Genomic DNA, 23491 nt, shown 5'->3' with positions numbered 1-23491 from the left:
GGACGCCAGTAACTATGGTAGTTTCACTAAACAGAAGCAAAACAAAATTGAGGCCATAAAAGGTTTAACTCCTTTCTTTCTTGCAGGTCAGCTGAATGTTTTGACTTGTGAAACAAATGCCAAAAGCGTTAAAGAATATAGAAAAGCAACTTCAAAAGAATTCAGCTCAATGGAGCATTTAGCACTTGACTATTCAATGACAAAAATGATTCATTTAAGTGTGCTCAGTTTCAAAAGGCTATTTTGTGTAAAACCTATAATTGCTGCAATATTTTTTTTAATCCCCAGGTGGGAGGGGCAAGGATAAACTTTGAGCTCCTGAAGAAGATTTACATTTATTTATTTATTAAATAGTAGCAATGTTATCATTGATAGTCTTTAAAAAAAAAACCTGTATGAGTGAGTAAATTATTTTTGCAGTGTAGGATGTCAATTGTTGTAAACAGGTGGATAACAGTACACATCATTGCAATAGTAAAACAGCATAACCACTGTTTCAGTATTATCTGGACATTCTGTAAATAGGCAATACTTTTTGAGGACAGTTAGACACCTCTACAAACCAGCAGAAGATCCGCTGTAATCTGACTATTAAACTTTTCTTGGCATTCAGTTTTAGAATTCTAAACACTATGTTGAATGGACAATTTGCATGTGTGTCAAGCGTTACCTTAAGATATTTTTGAGAAAGGAAAATTATATTTGACCATTTATCTGGATATCTCCGATTTTTTGCCCCACAAAATTTTTATTATTTTATAATATAATCATCACAAGGTCATTTGCTAATTTGAAATTAGCATGTTCATAAATCCAGACTTATCCACATGTATGGTTTTGTGCATGTGTAAAATTAGAAGATCTTTGGGATTATCTGTCACATGCATAAAACCATACTTGTGGATAAGTCTGGACTTATTATGATGTAGCATAAACAACTGACTTCTATAAATTTGATAAATTTTGTTCAAAATGAACATGCTAATTTCCTGTATGACAGAATAATGCCTTTCTTTCAACTGGTAGGCATTAAATAAAAATAAGTTTAAAAAATATTTAAAAAAATATATGGCTATATTAAAAATAAGTTCACAAAGTAATCATGTTTACTATTTTAAGTCACTGGGTTATTTTGTCATACATGTTTTTAAGCAAATTGTGTTTTTGAAGGAATTAAGTCAGTATCCATATTTTAGATTTCATATTTACCCTTTTTGTGGGATTTCCAAGCTCAAAACATAGCTTCTTATCAGTCGAAACTTGAGATAAAATCTTGTTTCTACATTACATTATCATTTTTATTTGTTCTTCCTGTTGTCAGGACTCTGAATATCACCGGAAGTCATGTTAAGAGATTTATCGTTCCGTTTAAAGTAACACATAAAACGAGAACTAAAGTAAGGGATAATAAGCTATATTTTAAAGAAACTTTTGCTGATTTATATAAATATCTATTTAGTAATTTATAGAAGTATTTAACTAAAGTGCTGCAACTCGAAGATACAGAACGTGGAAAAGGTTTCAATGACTTTTATTTTGAAAGCACTAACCAGAACAAGTGTCATCTCTTATTATGCCGCACTTGATGCAAGCAAAAATAGCGAGGAGGAGGAGGCGAGTCCGAGGGATTGTCATTACTGTTAACCGGACTGGTTTGGCTTGTCACACGCCCTCTAAGTCAGAGCATGTATCTCATTTACTGACAAAATCACGTAGGTTTTTATTTAGAAAAAAGGACTGAAAGAACAGCCGTCAATTTGTTGTGCCGTGACTGGAAAACTTCACAGAATGAGCGAACGGGAGGACGCAATATTTAAAACCACCGGTTGCAAGTGGCTGCTGCCCGTCAGTGGATACTTGGGCTTATCTCTGGACCAGGTAGGACAAATCGGACATGAGTCAAACTTTTACCGCAGAGCGACGTTTTTATGAATTAAAATTGACGACACAACATCAGTTGTGTACGTCATGACGTGATATTTAATGTATGGGCTGATGGAAATAAACTGTTTGTGAGGAGACGTAGACATTTACGCCAACATCGCTGTTCCTGAGGTCAGAGGCTACAGACGTATATGTCTATGTCCAAAATCAGGAAGCAGAAATATGCAGCCTCTTATCGCAGGCTGACTTTACAGGTAATTATGGGGCACGCCCCCAGGTTTATGGGCAGCCAGACACTAATAATATTAAAAACAAAAATACCATCAGTTTATTTTATTCTATTTGTTTATATAGTGTTATTGTTCTCTCACCATATATCGTGGGTTAGGGGCCAGCAGTTAATATCAAAGACTAAAAGATATAATTACTTCAACTATGTCTTCTCCTCTGTTTTACTCATGTCCAGTGTGATCCATAATCCTGACTCTTTGTAAAATGAGTACTTCTTAGATCAGGGGTCGGCAACCTCTACAGTCCAACCAGTCTCCTTTTGTCTTCATTTTGAATTAGATCTGTCTAGAGCTGGAAAACTTAGTTTACCCTTAAAACCCCCCCCGCATTTTTCTTAGGTTTATGTTTTTTGTTATCTAGTGAAATTAAGGACTAATGCTAAGTTTGTTTAAAATTTTTCGGTTTTAGAACAAAGAATAAAAAACAACTTAATTGATGGTTGGATAGATGTCCTCCACAAGCCTGGTGCATCCTTAAAAACACAATTTCCAGATGGCTGAAGCTGCCATGTTCATCTGGTAAAACAATTATGTTACAAATATAAACAATGTGGGTTAGTTCAGCCACCATGGAAAAAGTTGTTTTCTGTGTCCCAGAGGAAAAAGTGCTTTGAGGTGAAATGTGTGCATGAATCCCAGAACCAAGGCAAAGGACCTTGTGTTGATGTCGGCTTTAGCTGGTTGATTAGTGTCATCCAGACTAAAACCAGACTGGCTGGCATAATGGATTCTTAGAGTACATATAAGTGGCCAGTTATTGTAAAGTAGACTTTTAATGGATAGCCTATCCCACAATCCATCTTAGATGATTATTAATACAGTGATAATGATTTGGATTTGACATAATGTGCAGCCTCATTTTCAGGTGTTTATGATAAACCCCCACTTAAATGCAACCAGAGCAATTGCACCACTCTAGACTCATTTTTCCTTTTTTTGACCCCCCACCCCACTTCCAATGCAGGTGAACTTCCTGGCCTGCCAGCTGTGTGCTTTGCTCGCTGCCTTCTGGTTCCGTCTCTACCTCAGTCCTAACCATGCCAGCCCCATGGTCCGGCATGCTGTCGCCACGCTCCTAGGAGTCACTTTTCTCCTCTTCTGCTTCGGATGGTATGGTGTAACACTGTCCCACGCCGCCTCCCATTTATGTCCTTTTATTTACAAATCAGTCCATTCAAACATAATGACGTCATCATAAATACAGATCTGAAATTCATCACATATCTTCTTTGATTGTGTGTGTTCTTTCCTGCAGGTATTCTACCCATATCCTCGCTGTGGTGGCTGTTAACTATTTCCTCATCATTAAAGCTGACATCACCAATGTACACAGGCAAGGGTTTTCCTTCGTACTGCTAAGTGAACTTGTCAGGACTCACCTGTCTTGTGGTTTTTGATTAGGAAAACAGCGTATCTGGACCCGACAAACATGCCTAACTTGTCATTTCAACACACGGATGACAGATCTGTTTCCTAGAACTCTATTTTCAGAGTTGGTGTAACAGCCCAGGCAATTATGGTTCTTGTTGATTTCAGGTTAATCTTGTCAGACTAGATCAGTCCCTCCCAGAAACCAAAACAACTACGGGTGGGCTTACTTCAGACTTACAATGACGGCGATTAGCTATCGTGCGGAAAATTGTTAGAAATGTTTTTGTCTTGCTTGAATGAAACCACTTCCATCCTTGCATTCTCACAATGCAGTCAGTCACATAATTCACCCTTTATAAAGAGCGTTGTCTTTAAAACCTCAAGCTAACGAGGAGCACGCCAGATGCAAGGCAGCCTGATATTACTGACTAATAAGGACAGTCTGTGTGTAAATATTTTTTTAGGCTTTTTTTGTGCTACATACATATTTTTCCATTTGTCTGGCTGCTTGATTCTGTTGTTTACATTCCTCAAGCATTGTTTCAATCTTGTCTTCATGAACAAAGTCATATGAATGAGGTAAGGCAAGTTGTGTTATTCATGTGTGCAAGGAATTCCTGCCAGCAGAGTGCCATAAAGATTGGCTTTACACTGTTGGCTGTATACAAAAGCTTTTGAAACACAAAACTGAGCTTCCCCTTCACTGGCTCACGATAAGGTGAAAGTATACATTGAGCCAAACTTTGAACTGCTGTTGCATGTTCAATATTTCAGATTGTTTTTTTTGTTTTGTTTTTAAGGTTGTTGTGGAAAATGTATACATTTTGTACGATTATTGTTTTTTTCTTTCTCTCCATTTTGGAGTTTTAAAGCTTTTTATGTGTGTGACCTTGTATAAATTGCCACACAATCAGAGATCTCCCGCTGAGTTTTATCATTATTTGATCAAGTTCTTGATCGCATATTTTGGTTGCACAGTCCTTATGAATCAAACATGATTATTATTTCGTAAAAAATTTAGAAAACCACGCCTTCCTTTAACTTGACAGTTCTCTTTACTTTGTGGTGGGTTTAAAGTTTAAATCCCAAGAAAATGCACTGCAGTTTGTGATTGAAATGGGGAGACTCAAAAATTGTACGGCGTACTCGTGTGACAATCATCGTATCCTATCCAGTAAGTTGTCGGGATTTCCTAATATTGCTCACAACTTCTTAAAAGCTTTATCAGCAAAAAAAATTAAAAAGAAATAAATTTTCCAAGAAGTTTCAAAAAACACTCCAGCAACTGAGAAATTGTGAGTCATCGAATGACTCACCAAGAGGTGGAAAACGCTCCAGTTACACCTACAATCATTCAACAAGGATATTCTGAATGGCTTTTGTCTGCATTACTTATTTTTTTTCTCTCTCCCCTCACACACACACAGGTACTCCATGGTGACAGCGATGGGCTATCTGACAGCGTGCCACGTGAGCAGAGTCTTCATCTACAGCTACGGCATACTTTCCACGGACTTCTCCGGGTAAGGAGGGAATAAATCCTCACCTGTGCCTCACCACGCCCACTGGATGACACTGCCTGGTCGGAAGTTGGGTTGTAGAGCCGCTCCTTTTGTTGTCGGTTAACATTTCCAAACAACAAGCTTCCACTGTTGCCACATCCTTGTGTCAATACGGCACCACTGATTTGAATACAGCAGGACACGCTGCTCACAGGTGATGCTGCCCACCCAGTTAACAGTAGGTCATTGTGGTTTTCTTTATTCTGCGTGTTTCGTTTGTTATGTTCAGGAATGGAATCGAACAGGAAAGCGAGATCCGATTGGAAGTAGGTGATCAAATCAGTTCTTAATTGTGTGAACCGGAGCTTTAAAGTTGGTTTCACATGAGTATGGTGGAGTGGTCCAGTATTCAATACAAAGCACACATTAGTTGTATTTAACATCGGCTCTGCGTTATGTCCTTTAAAACATTAACTCCACCATTTTCAGCATACTGTGTTACTTTATTCGTTTGACTGAATGAAGGGAACAGCGAACTGTGTTCCCCAGTGTTTTTGTTTAGTTCCACTGTGGATGAATTAGTTGGCAGCCTCACTTGTCCTCCATGTGACTTTGCTTCCAGTCAGGCCTGTGAGCCAGATTGTCCTACAGTTGTACATTGAATTAGGAATCCAACTCAGTGTCAGGCTTTTTTTTTTGTTGTTGTCGTTTTTACAGCCACTATGAAAGAGTGGAAATCTCAACATGTATCTTATCCACTACACTGCAAAAAGTCCCCTTTCAAAAACAAGAAAAAAAGTACAAAAATAGGGTATAATTTTCTTAAAATAAGAAAAATTATCTGCCAACAGAACAAGAAAATTTATCTTGTCAAGATTTTCTAAAACAAGAAAAAATATCTTACCAAGATAAACCTACAATATCTTAAAATTAGTGTATTTTTACTTAAAACAAGCCAATTTTACTTATACGAGTAAGATATATTATCTTATTTTAAGAAAAATTATCTCAAGTAAAGAAAATGTTACTTGACACTGAATTTCTTAAAATAGCGTAAAATTTTCTTATTTTAAGAAAATTGTTCTATGTATTAAGAAAATAAATCTCATATATTCTATTTGTATTAGTAAAATTGGCTTGTTTTAAGTACAAATACACTAATTTTAAGATATTTGTAGGTTTATCTTGGTTAGATATTTTTCTTGTTTTGGAAAATCTTGACAAGATAAATTTTCTTGTTCTGTTGGCAGATAATTTTTCTTATTTTAAGAAAATTATACCCTATTTTTGTACTTTTTTTTTCTTGTTTTTGAAAGGGGACTTTTTGCAGTGTATACCTAAATCTAGTTTATTTTTATTGTTGCATAGGATTAAAATATATATTTTGTCACAGCTTTACTCAAGGTTATTATGCTAAGACAAACATCTAAACATTGATCCTGTGAATACTGGAACTAGAGATGTTATTGGCTTGCTGAAATGAAGACATAAGTTCAATTACTTTTAACATCTTTATTACGTTTAAGTTTCACATAAACACAATAAAACATGACTACTGGTCAGAATTTAAAGTCTGGATGGGCATCTGATTCTGAAACAATCCTGTAAAATGACAGAACAATGAAGATCTGACACATCTGCTGCACTAAGAGTCAAGCAAACCAAATTGTCCAAAGCAAAAAAAAATCTTGGGATTAGATGTCAACAATAGGAGCTTCCCCCGCAATGAACTTCTTCCAATAAGCCATAGCCTTTTATATGTGGAAGTCTTGCCTCAGTTACGGACAGCGTTCTCAAGACGTCTGTCAGCAGCACAGAGAGGAGTGGCCACACACACGGATGCTGAAAGGTGTAGTAGCTATGATGTCCTCCTTTCAGAAGATCAGGGCAGGCCTGGTTCCAATGGCCAGTAGAAAGTTGGTTTCACGATCACCACAGAGCTGAAAAGTGGTCTTGTTTGAAGTTGTTGGGTCATCTGCTAATTGGAGCACAGACAGAAAAACAGTCACAAAACAAACCACGTTTTAGGGACTAATCAGTGTAATGATGAATCAGTATCATAAATTTCTTACCTCAAGAATGTGAAGGATGCCGTCACTTGCAATTCCCAAAGTTTCTTGTAGATGGTGCAATACGTGATAGGAGATGTGTCTGGCATAGGCTTCACCATGGCAACAGTTTGGTTTACTTGAAAAATAAAACAAGTCTTATTTTAGTTCATGTGCTCAATTACAATATTACATGAATTCAAGATGGCAAGAAAGTTATTTTAATTAAATCAAACTAGGACTACTTAAATTCACAAATCAAAAATAGTGTTTAAAATATCCTGGTAACAGTGTGGAATATCTAACCTAGGCTTTAGTCTCATTGCATTTAAGTTTTTAAATTACAGCACATCAAACACCCTCAGTTAGTGAAATACTAGGCGGAATTGCTCTTTAACCATTTCTCGAATCATAAGCTACGAATGAGAAGCCACCTTAGCTATGTTAAAAAACGGAAGCTACCAAGACTCGTGTCGATATTTTTAAGCCACAGCTATTGTGGTTAATAACTGTTCAAAGCTCATATTCACAAGAGCGGCTCTTTAACCGCGGATGAAAATTGGCATATCACGACATGCTAACTAGCTTCAGTTAGCTTATCTTAGAAAGACAGACAACTTTAAACTTACCTCTCAGTACAGCAGCTGTAGGGTCTATACACGTAAAAAAGTCCTCCATCTTCATTCATGTCCAACCGAGATTAGAGAATTTGCCAAAAGAAAATCTTATAAAAGTACAGTAGATAAAAGCTTAGTTAGGCTGTTACAACTGAATTAACGGTTAATCAGGGCAGTTAAATGATCTCTGGCGTTGCCGTTAGTGATGTGCGGATTGATACTGAAATATCGATTCTTCCGATACCAGAACTTAATTCTTTAAAATCTATTGTCAGATCCAAGGATCAATACTTTCAACACTTTAGTAATTTGAGATAATGTAGATTAACAAGAGCAAGTTAGAAAGTAACTAAATTATTGAGATCTTGCCGAAATGAAACGTTGTTAATGGGAACTACTTTTTCTTCCGCCTGGTGAGTATGTAATGTGTAAGGACGTAATGCCCAAGCGCAGCGTGCTGCTGACGCTCACTCACTCAGAAATGAACATGTTGACAGATTATTAAAAAAGTGACATGGAGCCATTTCAGCTGTCATTTTATAGTAGTTTTAATAATTAAACAAGGATGTGTTTAGTAGGGTTATTACTTTACTAATTTTCTTTTTTTTAGTTTGCAACTCCATTTTCATATGTTTTGTATATTTCTGCTGAATTAAAATAGCTTATAGTAAACGAGATTGTTCTCAATGTACTTCTGAGTTTAAAATGAGTGCATCAGCAGTGGCGCAACTACACATTATTCAGGTGGATGCGAAAACATAGATCGGCGCCCCCCACCACCCAACCTCCCGAGGGAAGGATCGTCAGGGTGAAGGAGCGACGCACTCTCTCTTCCCCCCCCCCCCTCCCCCCAGGCGACGATACGTGAAGGGTAAAACTCGCTACATTTACCTCGTTATGTGCGCGAGGTGAAGGAGCGTTACACGCGCCGAAGTGTATGGAAAAACAATCATCGGCACGCCGCCCCCTCCAGACGGGGTTTTGGCGCCCCCTCTGGTGCTGCGCCCCTATGCGTTGCATACCCTGCATACCCACTTTTTGCGCCACTGTGCATCAGAGTACATTGTGTTCTTTTTATGAAGCCAAGATATGGATTACATTTATTTTTTATTTAATTAAGAAACAAATTAATTGTCTTTTGCACAAAGTATGGGATCTGTATTGCCAATACCACCTTAAATTTTACTCGGTATTGGATCGGAGAGAAAATCTGTTGTATCGAACATTAATACTATCTCACTGACATTTTGGGCGCTTTCCCATGTGGATTGTATGATGTCATAAAAGGGGTTACAAACATGATGAATAAAATATTGTTCAAACTAATATTAGTAACTTATAAAGTAAGAATTTGAAATATAAACCAAAAGTTAAAATATTTATCATGACATTGAGCTAATCAATATTGTTGATTCTAATCTCATTGTGTGGAATACCAGCCATTTCAAATCACACATCAATAGAAATTTCATGACATGTCAGTAAGAGGTTGCATCAAGAAGATCAAATTAAGAAGGTCCTTAGCAGATGGAAACATGCCAAGAATTATCTTGATATATAAACTGATATTGTTTCTGAAATTGTTGTGTTAAATGTCAATCGTTTAAATATTAAATTATAATTTCCTGTACACTCTGCCAACTTATACAAGAATATAAGTTCATGGGGTTTTTTTAATTTTTCATTGACTATAACACAAAGGATTCCATTTGGAGATAGTCTGTTTTAATTATCTGAATACATTTAATTAAGTATGTGATTTCGCTTTCTGTGCTTGAAATAAGAAATTTTTACTTATATAAAATAAGTTCTAGACTTGAAGTTTGATTGGTAAATATTGATATTCTAGATTCTAGCACATATTTACTCATAATAAGTAATATTTTCTTAACATTAAGCTTTTATATCTTACTGAGATAATTAAGTACAAAAACACTTAAAATAAGAAAAATATTCTAACATAAATCCCTCTTGGTGAGAAAAATTATCTTGACAGAAAGAAAACAAGAAAAATCTCCTTAATTTAAGATATTTAATCTTACTAAGATTTCAGTTTTTGCAGTGTACCTGTTCAGATTAAACGGATAAATCATCTTTAGCAGGTGATGTTGTAAGTCCTCTAAATATAAATATGATAAACCTTTCCTGAACCCTTCTGATTTAATAACCACAGATTTCTGTATTCTGGATTTTATGTGATAGACCAAAACAAGGTGGCACGTAATTGTGCAGTAGAAGGAAAACCAAATAAGTTTCGATTTGTTTTGAAAAATACAATGAAAATTTTTGAAAAATATGATATGCATTTAGTTTGCATGTTCTCCCCTGTGCATGCGTGGGTTTTCTCCGGGTACTCCGGTTTCCTCCCACAGTCCAAAAACATGACTGTCAGGTTAATTGCCCTCTCCAAATTGCCCCTAGGTGTGTGTGCATGGTTGTGTGTCCTGTGTGTCTCTGTGTTGCCCTGCGACAGACTGGTGACCTGTCCAGGGTGAACCCCGCCTCTCGCCCAGTACGCCAGCTGGAGATAGGCACCAGCAACCCTCCCGACCCCACTAAGGGTCAAGGGTGTAAGAAAATGGATGGTTATGCATTTATATTCATCCCACTTTGATTTGTGGCTTTCAGACATCGGTGAGTTAGAAAATGTTGATGGCATCATGCTGGGGAGATGCTCTTCTTCAACAGGGACATAGAAGCTGCTCAGTGTTAAGGAATTGGAGCTAAAATCGTGAAAAATACTTTAAATTAAACCTCTTAGAGGCTGGCACTTGAGCTCTGGCCTGAGGTTTACCTTCCACCAGGATGACCTTAACCATACCGCCACCACAACAAGGGATAGTTTAGAGACATGAACACATGTTCATGTGTCAGAATGACCTAATCAGAGTCCTATCCTTCATCCAACTGAAAATATTTGGCAATCGAATTGATCTTCATTGTTTAAAAAAAAAAAAAAGATTAGACAAAAACGTAGTTTCTAGATGAGCATATTTGTTAGTGAAGCACCCAAAAAGACCCAAAATGTGGCATTGACTCAGTGGGACTGAAAACAAATGCATGCCACACATTTCAGATTTTTAATTGTTTAAAAAAATAAATAAAAAAGTCCTTTCCACTTGTCTACTATAAACTATTTAGTTTTGGTCCCGGTGGAACACATAAAATCTTGAATGTGTGCTAAAAGGTGGGAAAGGTTAATGCCTGTACAAAGCGCTGTGACATAAAATTGCTATCTGGTGGTTGTCTACGTTAATGTTTTCTGCAGAGAGAAATTCTGTTTGATTTGGATTCAACCTCCCAAGTTTGAGCAGACAACTATTTGCTCATGGACTTTTCTATAAGCTAATGATTGTACAGACTGCAGGTAAAGCCCAGTCTGTGGGCCACAGCAGCAGTGGAGCAGAGAGCATGCTGCTGCTGGGTGGGACTCTGATAATGTTTCTTTTACAGCCCCTCTCGACCAACTCCTGATGAGCTGGCACTGCCAGCCACACGGCCTGCCTCTTTCCTTCTACAGCTTTCCATGCATACAATGCAGTCCACTCAGAGAGAGGAACGAGAGTGTGCTTAAGGGTGCATTTGTGCGTCAGGGGGGAGAGAGATGTAGCGTACAGTGCATGTGCCTTTGTGAATGACATGCTATCACATTCCTGCGTGTGTATGTGAACAAAGCAGAAGGTGTCGCAGAATCGAAAGTCTTGGACTTATAGCAACTGAAGCCGGGAGCAGCAAAACAGTTGTTTTGGTGCCATGGAAACTTTAGGATGTGCTTTGTCACGAGCTAAAGAGTGAAGGTAGATGCTTCAGCCAAACTCAGAGGATTAGAATAGATAGCAGTGGATTAATAAGTGACCCGATTTGCCTCTGCTGGAACAGGACGCATCAATTCACCAGAGAAGGCACACTCTGTAGCTTCCCACAGCAAACTCCAGCTGAGAGAGTGTTTCAGTGTCAAAAAAATTACACTCTTATCAGAACAAAATCCTGCTGTAAAGGCAGCCACACTGTTTTGGAGATGCTATGATTTTTTTGCCTTTTGAGTTAGGCTGTTATTCTGTGTACTTTTGCTGATGTTTAAGAGCACAATTCCAAAATTTCCCACATAATCAAACAGTGATCTGATCCCACTGCTTGTGAGAGAAATGTGTTGTTTTCCTATAAAAGTGCATTGGATTGTAGTTGTAGTTGTAAAATGGCCAACATAAACATCAGCTCTTCCTACTGCCTGGCTCTGACACTGCAGTTCCCACAGTTTACACCAAATAATTATTTAGACAAATGCTTCAAAATTGTAGAAGTTGACTTCACTGACAGCTCAGTGCGTAGATGTTGGAAAGGAAGTTCAAAGCCTGTCATGGTACGCCTGCTGTATGTAATTCCAGTGCCTTCTTGTTGAGTAGATACTAATGTGGCCGATTTGTTTTCCTTCAACTCCAAGTACTCTGTGTATCAAAGTTAGGGCCTGCTACATTTACTTGTAACTCAGCTATCCAACTGTGAGGTCTGGGGATTTTTTTTCAACATGCCTTTTAATCATGCTTGCTGTTCATGGTGAGTATCGGTCCAAAAACAGCTCAGTGACCAGTGCCAAAGATAATAACCTCTGCACCATATTGTATTCATACCACAACATGAATTTCTGTAGTAATAATTAGAGGTTTCTAGAACGTCCAGCCATTTTATTTTATTTTTTTTTAAGTTTTCTGTTCTGCTTAATCCTTGGATGTTCTCAGTGCTTGTCTCCAATGGTCAATAGTTTTAGGTTGGCACCCTGGACAGATTCTCTGTCCATCACAGGTTAAAGTAAAAGCACAGTTAAATCTATTTAAAGAGACACAAACTATTATGCCACATGTGGTTTTATGCCATTTGTTTTTTCTTAACCGGGGACTTTTTTCCCAACCAAATTAGAGGTTGACATTTTCTAAACTGTTCAGCCTAAGAGGATACTACTAAAAGATGAATATGTTTTTAACCTTTTCACACAGCTTGTTTGTATCTTTATGTGATCTGCATTTTTTTTTTTAGATGTTTTTCACTTTTGGTAGTATTCCTGTAAAACAATATTCTTTTTGAGCCTATTTTCTACATTGCTCAGTTGTCTTTAGATTTTTCAAAGCTGCTTTGATATATATTTTTTTCCTCCTGCCTCCCAGATGTAAAATCAGTCATCCTGGTCCATTCAGCACAATATCTTACCATTGATCCCTCAGGTTTTAACACTGCATACAATTCTGTTCATCTTTTGCACAGTGTGTGTTTCTTTTGTATGTTTTCATGTAATTTGTGAACTGCATTTCACAAACTGCTGTGGAAGTGACTGAATCTCTTGAACCTGATTTATTAATAAACTGGTGATCCTCCCTTTTTCTGAATAGACCTTTGATGATTGTAACCCAGAAGATAACCATGCTGGCTTTCCATCTGCATGACGGTAAGACATCTGAATATATCCACAAAAATACAACCAGGAGCTCGACAAAAGCCAGATAGACACGTTTTAAGTCATCAACAACAAACTCTATGGATAATAACTTTGGAGCAGTTTGAAACAGGAAAAGGCATATCTGTGTTGTTAGCAATAACTCCATTCTAATTTGAATGTGTCTACATTTTATGACGGAGTGAAGCACGGATTAAATTTGCATTGTTTTATTATTTCAGGGATGTGTAAGAAAAGCGAAGAGCTGACGTCGGAGCAGAAGCATGTGGCTATACAGTAAGTTTTTCATTGAAAGACCGTTTCAGCTGCTCTGGCACACACTCTCTTGTCAAGCATCAATGAAAACAATAGGAAGGAGATTTGGTGTTTAAAAACTAGAGGACTGTATCTGATCTAACACTTTATTAAAAGAATAAAAAAAAAAAAACTTTTTCTTTCCCTTTAGCAGCCCAGGACAATGACATGGCCGTGAAATCATGGTGAATAGCTTGTTCTTAAAAGCAGCATGCTGGAAACCTAGAACAGAGACCTCATTTTGCATGAGACATTCGACATTTTTCTGCATGTGAAATGACTGAATTGCTGTTGTCAAACCACGCATGCCAATTACATTAAAAAAAACAAGGAACTCTCCCCCCCGCCCCCCCGAAATGACTCAGAACATAAAGTGTAGAGTTCCAATCACATGCATCTTCAGCTTTTTTTTTTACTTTGTACAGTTTATAACCTGACCTTAATTCTATTTTAATGTGACCTCTGTGATCAGCCAGTTGACTGTTGTGCTGTCTGAAGTGTGTAAGTCCAGTTCACTTTGCAATTGTTTTTGTTTTTATTTGAACGCAGCATGCACTTCGCATTTCACACTGGAGCTGAAGGAAAATTCATTAAGCATTTCAAAAACTATCCCATCAACCTTTAACTGTTTCACTTACTGGCATGTAGTGGGGATTTGGGGATTTTACGTGACAGACCAACACAGAGTAATTCATAACTGAGAAGTAGAAGGAAAATGTTGACGCTGATGGACATTAAATTCTGCAGACCGTTGTACGTTTTTGTATTCAGCCTCCTGAGACAATGCTAAAACGTCAGTTGATTTTATTTAGGGATGTCAGAAAAAACAGCTGAATACAAATGCAGGTCACATTTTCAGAATTTTATTTGTAAAAAAAAAAAAAGGAACAAATCTTGAAAATATTTAGCTTCTACTTCTTAATAATAAACCGGTCACATAAAATCCCTATAAAATACATTAGTTTAAGGCTGAAACGTGAGAAAAAGCGTAAATGCTCACGTAGCACATGTATTATTATTATAATAATTGTGCAGCATTTGGCCTAAAGTGCAAAGTCAAAACATAAGCAGATTATCTCCCTAGATTTTTCTATTTATTTTTTTATTTTTAGGAAAATATGATTTAATTTAATTTGCTTCTCATTTTCCCTGCAGTGTGAGGCCGTCTCTTATCGAGTATCTGAGTTACAATCTGAACTTCCTGAGTGTGTTGGTCGGGCCCTGCAGCAACTATAAGGACTACATCGACTTCATAGAGGGCAAACACATCAGCTGGAGGCTAAAGCAGCACTCTGGAACATGTAACGGGCAAAATGGTTACGACAAGATACCCCACCCATCTCCTCTTGTAAGCTCATTAACCCATATTTGACTGCTGTTGCAGCGTGAGAAAGTGTTGCTGAAATGTAAACACTGAGATAAAATAGTTGTTTGTTGGTTTGCAATGTTTTTCATTTAATTTTAGGAACTAAAGAATAGAGATTCGTCTTTGTAATCCTCCGTAACCAGCTGTTTTTTTGTTTTTTTATCAGTACAGTGTCTTTCTTTAATATTACTTTTCACATCAAACTCTGTTGTGTTTCACCCAGTATGAAATGAAGAATATAGCTCTGTAAGCATATTATACATTAGTTTTTCAGAGCACAATAAGAAATAAACTTTAGGTGTAAAGGTGAAATCATTGATCAACATTTTTTATATATATATATATATTATTTTTTTTTTCCAGAACACAGTCTGTCGAAAGCTGCTGGTCTGCTGCGGCTGCATGTTCTTCTTCCTCGTCATCACTCGGTCGTTGCCCATTACTTACAACGTAGACGACCACTTTGTTGGCCACGCCTCCTTCCTCAGCCGGCTCACCTACGCGTTCTTCTCCATACAAGCAGCAAGACCCAAGTTCTACTTTGCCTGGACGCTCGGTAAGCTCTGAGCGCGTGCACCGCCTCCTGAGTGAACAGGGGTTTAAATCTGCAACATAGACAAATGCATTAGATCACAGAAGTGAGTAATATTATTGTTTACTTGAAAACTTCACAGTAGTTGGAACAGTAGTGCATCCTCTCTTCCTTTAACAGCAGTCTTTGATGGGTAGTTTTATTTCTTAATCCTTAATTATTGCACAAATATGGTTTTTTTTATGTGTTTTCAGCTGATGCAGTAAATAATGCAGCAGGTTATGGCTTCCTGGGGATGGATGAGAGTGGAAAACCCTGCTGGGATCTCGTCTCCAACCTCAACATCATAGGGATTGAGGTAGCCTGGGTTTTTACCACTACGTTCCGTCTTTTCATTATTTAACGTGTGATGATGATAGAAGTTGTTAATTCAATAACTTTTTGAACACAAGAATTGGTTTCAGGAGTTTCATTAGGGGCTAGGGTTGTTTTATGTAATTCACGGAAGGTCAAATTAATAAATATAGATTTAAATATATACATCTTCAAGTCTGACACACTTTGTGTTGTAACCAAGTAGTCTCTGGCAACATTCTGGCCGGGTGTTTGGGCTCTCTTCTCAGAAACAGTGGAGCTCATTTAACTCCGTCATTGTTCTGGCACAGACTCAGCTTTTGGGAAGCTCAATGAAAGCCTTTGGAAGGTAGTTTTTATGCAGGTCTGGGATCACCATGCTGTTGGAAAACCCAATCCTGCCCTCGTGTTAGCTGTTTGACCCAAACAGCCACCCTCAGTGGAAATGAAATTGGCTGTGGTGTTTAGGAATAAGTCATCATAATACCAACTGTATGAATGAAAACCCCTCAAATCGACAGCTGGATGGTTGGAACTTGGTCCAGCAGGACAATGATCTGAAACTCGCATCTAAACTGGTTTTAGGAACAGAAAGCTTCAGGAATAGCCGGGAGCTCAGACGTACTGAAAACATGAGGGCTGTGTGTCTGTTCTAAGGAAGCACCATGTTGAAGCTCTGCTAATTCTGATGAAAAGAGGTCAAGCGTTCAATCAGAATGATGCTTGACGCTTGTTGAGGACTACAGTGACATCTGGTTTCTCTGCAACCCGCTAAGGGACGGTTATCCAAAAGTTAGCAGAGGTCCATTCATGTATTTGATCCTCCTGTTTGTGTCATTTTCACACTGTGTTTAGATTTATGTATTGTTTAAAAACACTGAAGTTGCATGACCGCCGTCTGGATGCTGATTCTTTTCAGACAGCCACCAGCTTTAAGACCTTCATAGACAACTGGAACATTCAAACAGGGATTTGGCTCAAAACGTGAGTTCAGATGATAATAACTCTCACACCCATTCACACACTTGAACCTAGAAAAGATGTCGTTCTCTTTACGATGCGCTACTCACGTTCTACCTGTTTTTCAGGGTGTGTTATGACCGAGCTGCGAAACACCGCTTGGCATTGACCTTCATCCTGTCCGCCTTGTGGCACGGCGTTTATCCAGGCTACTACTTCACCTTCATCACTGCTATCCCCATTACCATAGCAGCAAGGGCTGTGAGTAAACCCCCTTCTCTGGAATTTCAACACTGAAAGCTGATAGAAATGAGCTAACAGAAAATTATTTATTTATTTTTAATCTGCCTCTCTCTGCACCAGATACGGAGGTCTATTAGGCACCACTTCATTGGCTCCAGAGTCCTGAAGCTCGGTTATGACATTGTAACTTGGGCGGCGACCCAGCTAGCCATCTGCTACACCGTCATGCCTTTTCTCCTTCTTTCAGTGGAACACACTATAGTTTTCTACAGGTACGCGCTCCTCGCTTCTGCAGAGCCTCTCTCTGAATCTACAGTGGCCTTGCAAAACTATTCACCTCTTGCACCTTTCCACAGTTTTACAAACAGGGAAAACATGAAAAGTGTTCCATACCTATGAACTCTGACCAAAACATAGAAAAAAAAAAGCATGATGCTTCTGTGAAGTCATCGTTGCCTTCACAGAACGCCTGGTCTCACGTTCAAATGTATGTCACCGCATTTTAACTATATTTACCAGGTAGATGATGTCTGACGGCAACTGATTGCACTGGGCTTTGTTTAGTGGGAGCAGAGACAGTGGGTCAGAATACATACGCATACCACAGCAATCAGATCTGTATCTGTACCATGATAACATTTGGAAAAAATTCAAGCATGAAAGTAAACGCCCATCTTTGCACGCATTGCATATCTGAGATTTTTTATTTTTTTATTTTTTTTATAATGGGTTGGAAAAAAATCTATAATTTGTTTTTAAATTATGTTTTAAAAAAAATGATGTGCTTGAATATCTGTTTGTGGAAAGCTTGTCCAAACCGGTTTGGTACGTGCAGTTTCAGATGCATGGATTCATTTGGTGGCTTTTCATGGTGTAGAGACAAATTTTTGTAGCAATGTTACTTTATATCTTCTAAATCAGAGCTCCAGAGCCACAAAGTGCCTCTTAGGAATTTTCCACAGTGGCTCTGAAAAAGTTTGACTAAGGCTGATAAAGGAACAAATGCAGCTTTTAGCTACTTTTCAGTTTTTACATGGAATAATTCTGTTTCATTTCTACAGCAGAATGACACTGAGAGTATCATTTTTTTTCTTTTGATCAATTTCTTTTTGTTTTTTGCTATTGGGATGGAAACTATGTGCAAATATCATCGTCCCATTTATGAAAATGTTGCAATCGTCTTTTAGAAAACGTTAGATGTCTTTTTTTTTTATTTTAAAATCTAAAAATAGGTATGAAGTGGTTCTCTAAAAATGACAGCACATTTCCTGTGTGGTAGATATCTGTCAAAAATCATAAGTTTTCGCCTTTTTTTTTTAAAAGGTCATGTAATATTTGCATCCCCAAAACCAGTTTTATTTAACTGAACTGAGGACAAAAATTGTTCTTCTGATTGAAAATGTCCTAAGTGGTCAACCTTTCTGCTCACACACTGGATAAATACCAATATTTGACGAGTCACACTCGGTTTCCTTCTTGTTCCTTTTCTCTACAGATCCATGTACTTCCACGTCCACATCATCAGTATTCTAGCTGCAGTCGTCCTGCATCAGAAACATAAACCCAGAGAACCCAATGCCACCAACAAACCGGCTCCCACCTCCTCCTGCTCCTCCTCCTCTTTCTCAGCGGCTGCGTGCTCAGCTCGGTGCCAGCCTGTTCACTCCAACAATAACGACAAAGTAAACTGAAAGTCCCGTCCCCACGTTGTTTTTAACCGGGCTCAGATTTTCCCAGGAGTGTGTTCTGCCTGCTCAAAGTGTGAAAAGTATATGCTATTTATTATTTTTGCTGCGACACGGACGATTGAGGCTGCATCCCCGATGTTCGCAATAAGAGCCTTCAGCCATGTTGGAGGACCGGGAGAAGCTCCGAGACTGTGAGGGCAAGCGAAAGCTGAAGGAAAATCTCCGATGCCACCTCTGCCACAGCGACTGCCTTCCCTCCCGGATCCCTCCTGCCCTGTGTCCACCCACCTCAACACCAGCGCCCCTGCTCCAACCGCATAAAAAAAAAAACACAGAGGTGGAAAGAGAAGCGGAGCTCTCTTTCCTCTCCGTCCTCGGTCCGTTCTATCCCTCCGTCCCCCTTTTGACTGGTGGGACGGGAGCCAGCGCAGTGGGAGAGTGGCAAATACCAGAACCCGCGCACACAGACTCATCTATAATCGGACACGAGGGAGGAAATATGCACATGCTCCTCCGACATGCTTGCACTCGGTCACACTCTGACGGCACACAAAGGCCGCCCTTGTGAGTTCACAAAAGAGCGTGCAAAGAGGGCAGAGGGCTGTGGCCGCTGCGCCTACTTTACTTTACCCAGAAGATGTTGTAGATTTGTGTGTGTGAGTGTGTGTGTGTATGTGAGTGGCGATTTGGCCAAAGTTACATGCCAACTGCTTCTGTCAGCAACAAAGTGTGTCAGTATTACTCTCACTGCCTACAGACTGGGATGAAAACTACAGGAAATTCTCAAAGCAGCACAATTCTGTATGACAGTCGGTTAATCAGGAGCTTGGGTTACAGTGGTTAGTGAATGTGATTTATCCCCTTAGTTTGTGTCTCTTTCTGTTCTGAAGTAGTGTGAATTTAATAGTGACGTCGTTCTTAATGTGCCTATCATGCGGTCAGGGCTGGATACCTGCTGCCATGATAGAAAGGAACCGGATAGAAAGTTGGGTTAAACTAGAAGAAACGTGCAAAGACTTTTTATGGCCAGGTTGTAAACACTGGGCTCCAAGAAATGGACAATACAGAAAACAGGACAGTTTGCTTTTTAAGCTCTGATTTTCCCTGGTAGGACATGCCAATTGAACAGAGACATCTGGTGGCTGGTGGTGCCATCTAGTCCGATCTTAGTTAAACATTAGAAGGGTTTTAGCTGAAACGGACTCTGGAGTTTCTTTAAGCACACTTCACCTGCTAGGAATCCTAAAAATGGGTAACACTTAAAATTGACGTTCGATTTGTTTGAGTCTTGTTTTCACTTTGGCACATTTGAAACCTCAGTTTGTGTTTTGATCACAGAGGAGTTGTGAGTCTGGCACTGGGGATGTGTTTGGCCATTTTTAAATGTGTGTGGTTGTTAATGGTGCTGTCTGTTAACTTCTTGAAATTTCAGCTACGTTCATATAAGTAGATTCCTAGTAGATCTCTGTATGACGAGATTAAAACAAAGGTGTTTTATTCCCGCTATATGGGAAATCTTTTATGACGCAATTTGCCTTTGAACAACTTTCTACCCATTGGGCAGATGTGCATTGCAGTCGTCCTTGTTTTTGCCTAATTTAATGACTGATTTTCCCCTCTTACCGCCCTTTCATGTATACGACTGAACATTGATGCGTGTTTCTAAGCATCCTGTTTCCAGTATGAATGATCCTGACGGGTCTGTCTTTCTGCTGCCCAGTAACCAATCAAAGATGCAGGAAATCGTGGAAATTCTGGGGTGGGATGAAATTTGAACAGTCCAGCACGGATCTTCCCCGGAGTCGGCAGCAAGCGGTGGGAGCCAACTCTCTGTTTACTTCACTTTCATGAAGCAATAGAAAACTTGTTTGAGGTGTGACTGGCAGGTTTTATAAAATGTATTATTTTTTTAACCTGGTGAAACTCCTCCTTTAATAAACCTCCTTTAATTTGCATTAAAAGAATAAACCGTGCAGGGGGAAATATATTCAACATTTTTAACTAAGGTGGCTGAAAGAAATTCTACTGTTTCTTATTCAATGTTTTCGGTATAATAATAGTGATAATAATAATAATATAGATTATGTTAACCTTTAAATGCACATCAGTGCCTCGGACAGTTTATGAAGTTGCACTGGTGACAACCGATTGTGGTTTCCTGTGAGAGTTTTTAATATTTAGACGTTGGTCTGGCGATACAGTGTTAAAGGCTGATTGCATGCAGACTTATTCGAGAAATGCTGGGCATGTAAAATGAAGCTTCCCCCTCCCTCCCCCCCGAGCATGGGAACCTTTACGTTTATTGTTGCTAAAAAAAAAAAAAAAGACACCGCCTTGTTTGTCTACATGTGGGTAAAGCATGATGGGAGCAGGGAAAGGTGTGGCGCATGTACAGTATGAGTAGGTGTGGCACATGTACAGTATGAGTAGGTGTGGCGCATGTACAGTATGAGTGCGTGGTCAGAATGAGCAGCTATTTGAATGATTTAACGCTGTTAATGAAGATTTGTTTTGTTTGCAGACTTGTTATCTGCATGCACTGCCTGTCTGTCGATTTGGTTTTATTTTCTTATGGCGCCGCTGCTCCATTTTAGTGTTGTTTGTTTAGAGGAGAGCGTGCTGTTAAACATTAATCTTAAAGTGAAATAAAGTTTCAGTGAACAAGGATGAAAATAAGCATAATTTTGTATCGTCTCTATTTCAGCGCACAGTCGAAATCCTCTCTACACTGTAGCCTCCCATGGTATCCTCAGGGTGACTCCCTCCCCGTCCCTTGTGTCGCTTCTCTTTCCCTCTTTGAAATTGTCGTGTGTGTGTGTGTGTGTGTGTGTGTGTGTGTGTGTGTGGGTGTGTGTGTGTGTGTGTGTGTGTGTGCGTGTGCGTGTGTGTGTGTTTTGGTCCTCCGTGCTCTTATGGAAATCTCAAAACGACCAGAGAAAACACAGAGGAGTAATCATAACAAACACAATCATTTCGTTCTAAAACTGCTGCTTTACAAAGCTAATATTTTTTTATTTAATAGAAAATTTGATACTGTAAAATAAGACTTTATAGATAAAGCATTTATACTCTGTGCAAGAAAGCCCCTTAGATTAAAAGAAAAAAAAAAACAAAACAAACTAAGATGCCTTGATTAATCTGAAATAAGCATCAAGGTAGATAATTAATTGTGCGTGTCTGTATTAATAGTAGGATCTGTTTAAGAAGCCAGATCTTTTATGTTGCTTGGGTAGCTGTGTGACAAAAACGTTGTCAAGTATAATAACATAGACAAGTTCAAATGCAAACCATTAAGACTCTACCTTGTTCTGGGTAGAGTCTTTTTTTATTTTAATTTGTTTCTGTATTAAATAAACACCATCACATGGTATAGCTACTAACAGCATATTGGCACCCAGGCAAGATATTTTCATTATTTTTCAAACTTCCTGAGTCTGATAACTTTTTTTTTTAACTGAAACTGTATGATAATGTGACTTTATTACTGTTCCATAGAATCATATCAGACTATATTTAGGGTTCTTTTGGAACAAACTTAGCCGATTTGAATTAAATTATGACCTGCATAGATGTACATTATTTGGGTCTGTTTGACTGACGAAGTTTACAAATGAGAGGTTACATTTGCAAACAGTAGAAAAACTTCCATGTCCTGCATGGGGTCTCTAAATGCAGCAGACCTAGTCTCTCTTCTGATTGGACATTGACCAATCGAACTGGATAATCAGTTCTAATTGGGAAGATTATCAAAACCTGCACTCCTTACAGGAGTTTTAATTGAAAGTTTTTTTGCTTATAAATGCAGATGGATAAAATCTGTACTCATACATTGTCTTGATTAACTCATATTTTTATCTTATTGTATAATTTTCCCCTCTTAATCATATTTTCTTTGTCCCTGGGACAGGATCAAGAACAGAACTCACCAGGTAAAGAAATTGATGGATTGATATTTTTCTTTTAATACATATGTACACAGCAGATTTTGCAAGGGAAATTTTGATATGGAAGATACGCAAGTCTTAACAGAAGGAAACATCTTTTTTGTGAAAAGCTATAAAATAATCACGTCTCGTGCTTGAAAATATTTCCATTGCCCAAGATAAAATAAAATCAAATGTTTAATGCAAAAATCTTCTCTTTAAAGTACAGTAATGGGAACTGTTGCAGAATTTCCTGAAGTTAAATTGTAATGTAAGAAAGTATTTTCAGCCAAATTCATTACCTTCTTTTATGGTTTACCGGAAAAAAAAGGCATGGTCCTCAGGCCATGAGACCAACCAGAAAAAACATGTTTAAGTTTAAAACCAAACATTTCAGATTAAACAAGACCACCAAGTCAGCCGGCGTACAACATAAAACAAAAATATTATTTTATAACATGCATCATTAGTGCAGCCATAAACCACTGTGCTGTCTTCTTTTTTTCCTTCTTCTTGTTTGATACAACATTTTTGGCTCATTTTAAACTAAATGTACCATATTTTAAAATGATTTGTACAATCAGGGGCCACAAAAAGTATGGAGCAAAAACACCTTTACATGTTAAGAGTTCTGGCTGATTAAATTTCCTCATCATTCATATCTCACTACCAACCCGAGATACACACTTATCTACGGATGCAAAATGGAAACGTATAAACTCCATAAATATTTATATTTCTCTGTACATTCTTATAACTTGCCAGGATTTGTATTATACACACAGTACAAAACTGAAACAGTCATATACACTGACTGGGTGTTTGTTTTGTTTGTTTTAAGACAGGATTTATTCAGTTCAATCAAGGGCTGCAACACAGAGCAGCCAGATCAAATCTCCTTCTGCTTAGAAGAAAAATGCATTTTGTGCATGAATACTCCAGACTCTGGATGCATTTTTTTCTTCTTCCAGGA

General features: G+C 38.3%; 1 protein-coding gene and 1 long non-coding RNA gene across 2 annotated transcripts; one reads left to right on the top strand and one right to left on the bottom strand.

Annotated features, from left to right (window-relative positions):
• The first annotated feature begins 1572 nt into the window (after positions 1 to 1572).
• mboat1 (membrane bound O-acyltransferase domain containing 1) lies at positions 1573 to 21271 on the top strand. Its single transcript, XM_008432187.2, has 13 exons — positions 1573 to 1878; positions 3139 to 3284; positions 3430 to 3507; positions 4973 to 5068; positions 13094 to 13149; positions 13380 to 13434; positions 14608 to 14800; positions 15182 to 15374; positions 15605 to 15708; positions 16624 to 16688; positions 16793 to 16925; positions 17028 to 17179; positions 18403 to 21271. The coding sequence occupies exons 1-13, from the start codon at positions 1789 to 1791 to the stop codon at positions 18596 to 18598; spliced, it is 1557 nt and encodes a 518-aa protein (XP_008430409.1). The 5' UTR covers positions 1573 to 1788; the 3' UTR covers positions 18599 to 21271.
• Positions 6545 to 8424, bottom strand: LOC145547733 (uncharacterized). Its single transcript, XR_014084035.1, has 3 exons — positions 7725 to 8424; positions 7120 to 7234; positions 6545 to 7025 (listed from the first exon to the last, which is right to left on the bottom strand). It is a non-coding gene; the product is annotated as an uncharacterized LOC145547733 (long non-coding RNA).
• Positions 21272 to 23491: the final 2220 nt, after the last annotated feature.

This window comes from Poecilia reticulata, chromosome 16, assembly GCF_904066995.2.
Source record: "Poecilia reticulata chromosome 16, P_reticulata-male-v2, whole genome shotgun sequence".
Taxonomy (NCBI): Eukaryota; Metazoa; Chordata; class Actinopteri; order Cyprinodontiformes; family Poeciliidae; genus Poecilia; species Poecilia reticulata.
Note: the sequence above shows the minus strand (reverse complement) of the source record. Positions and strands in the feature narration are given on the sequence as shown.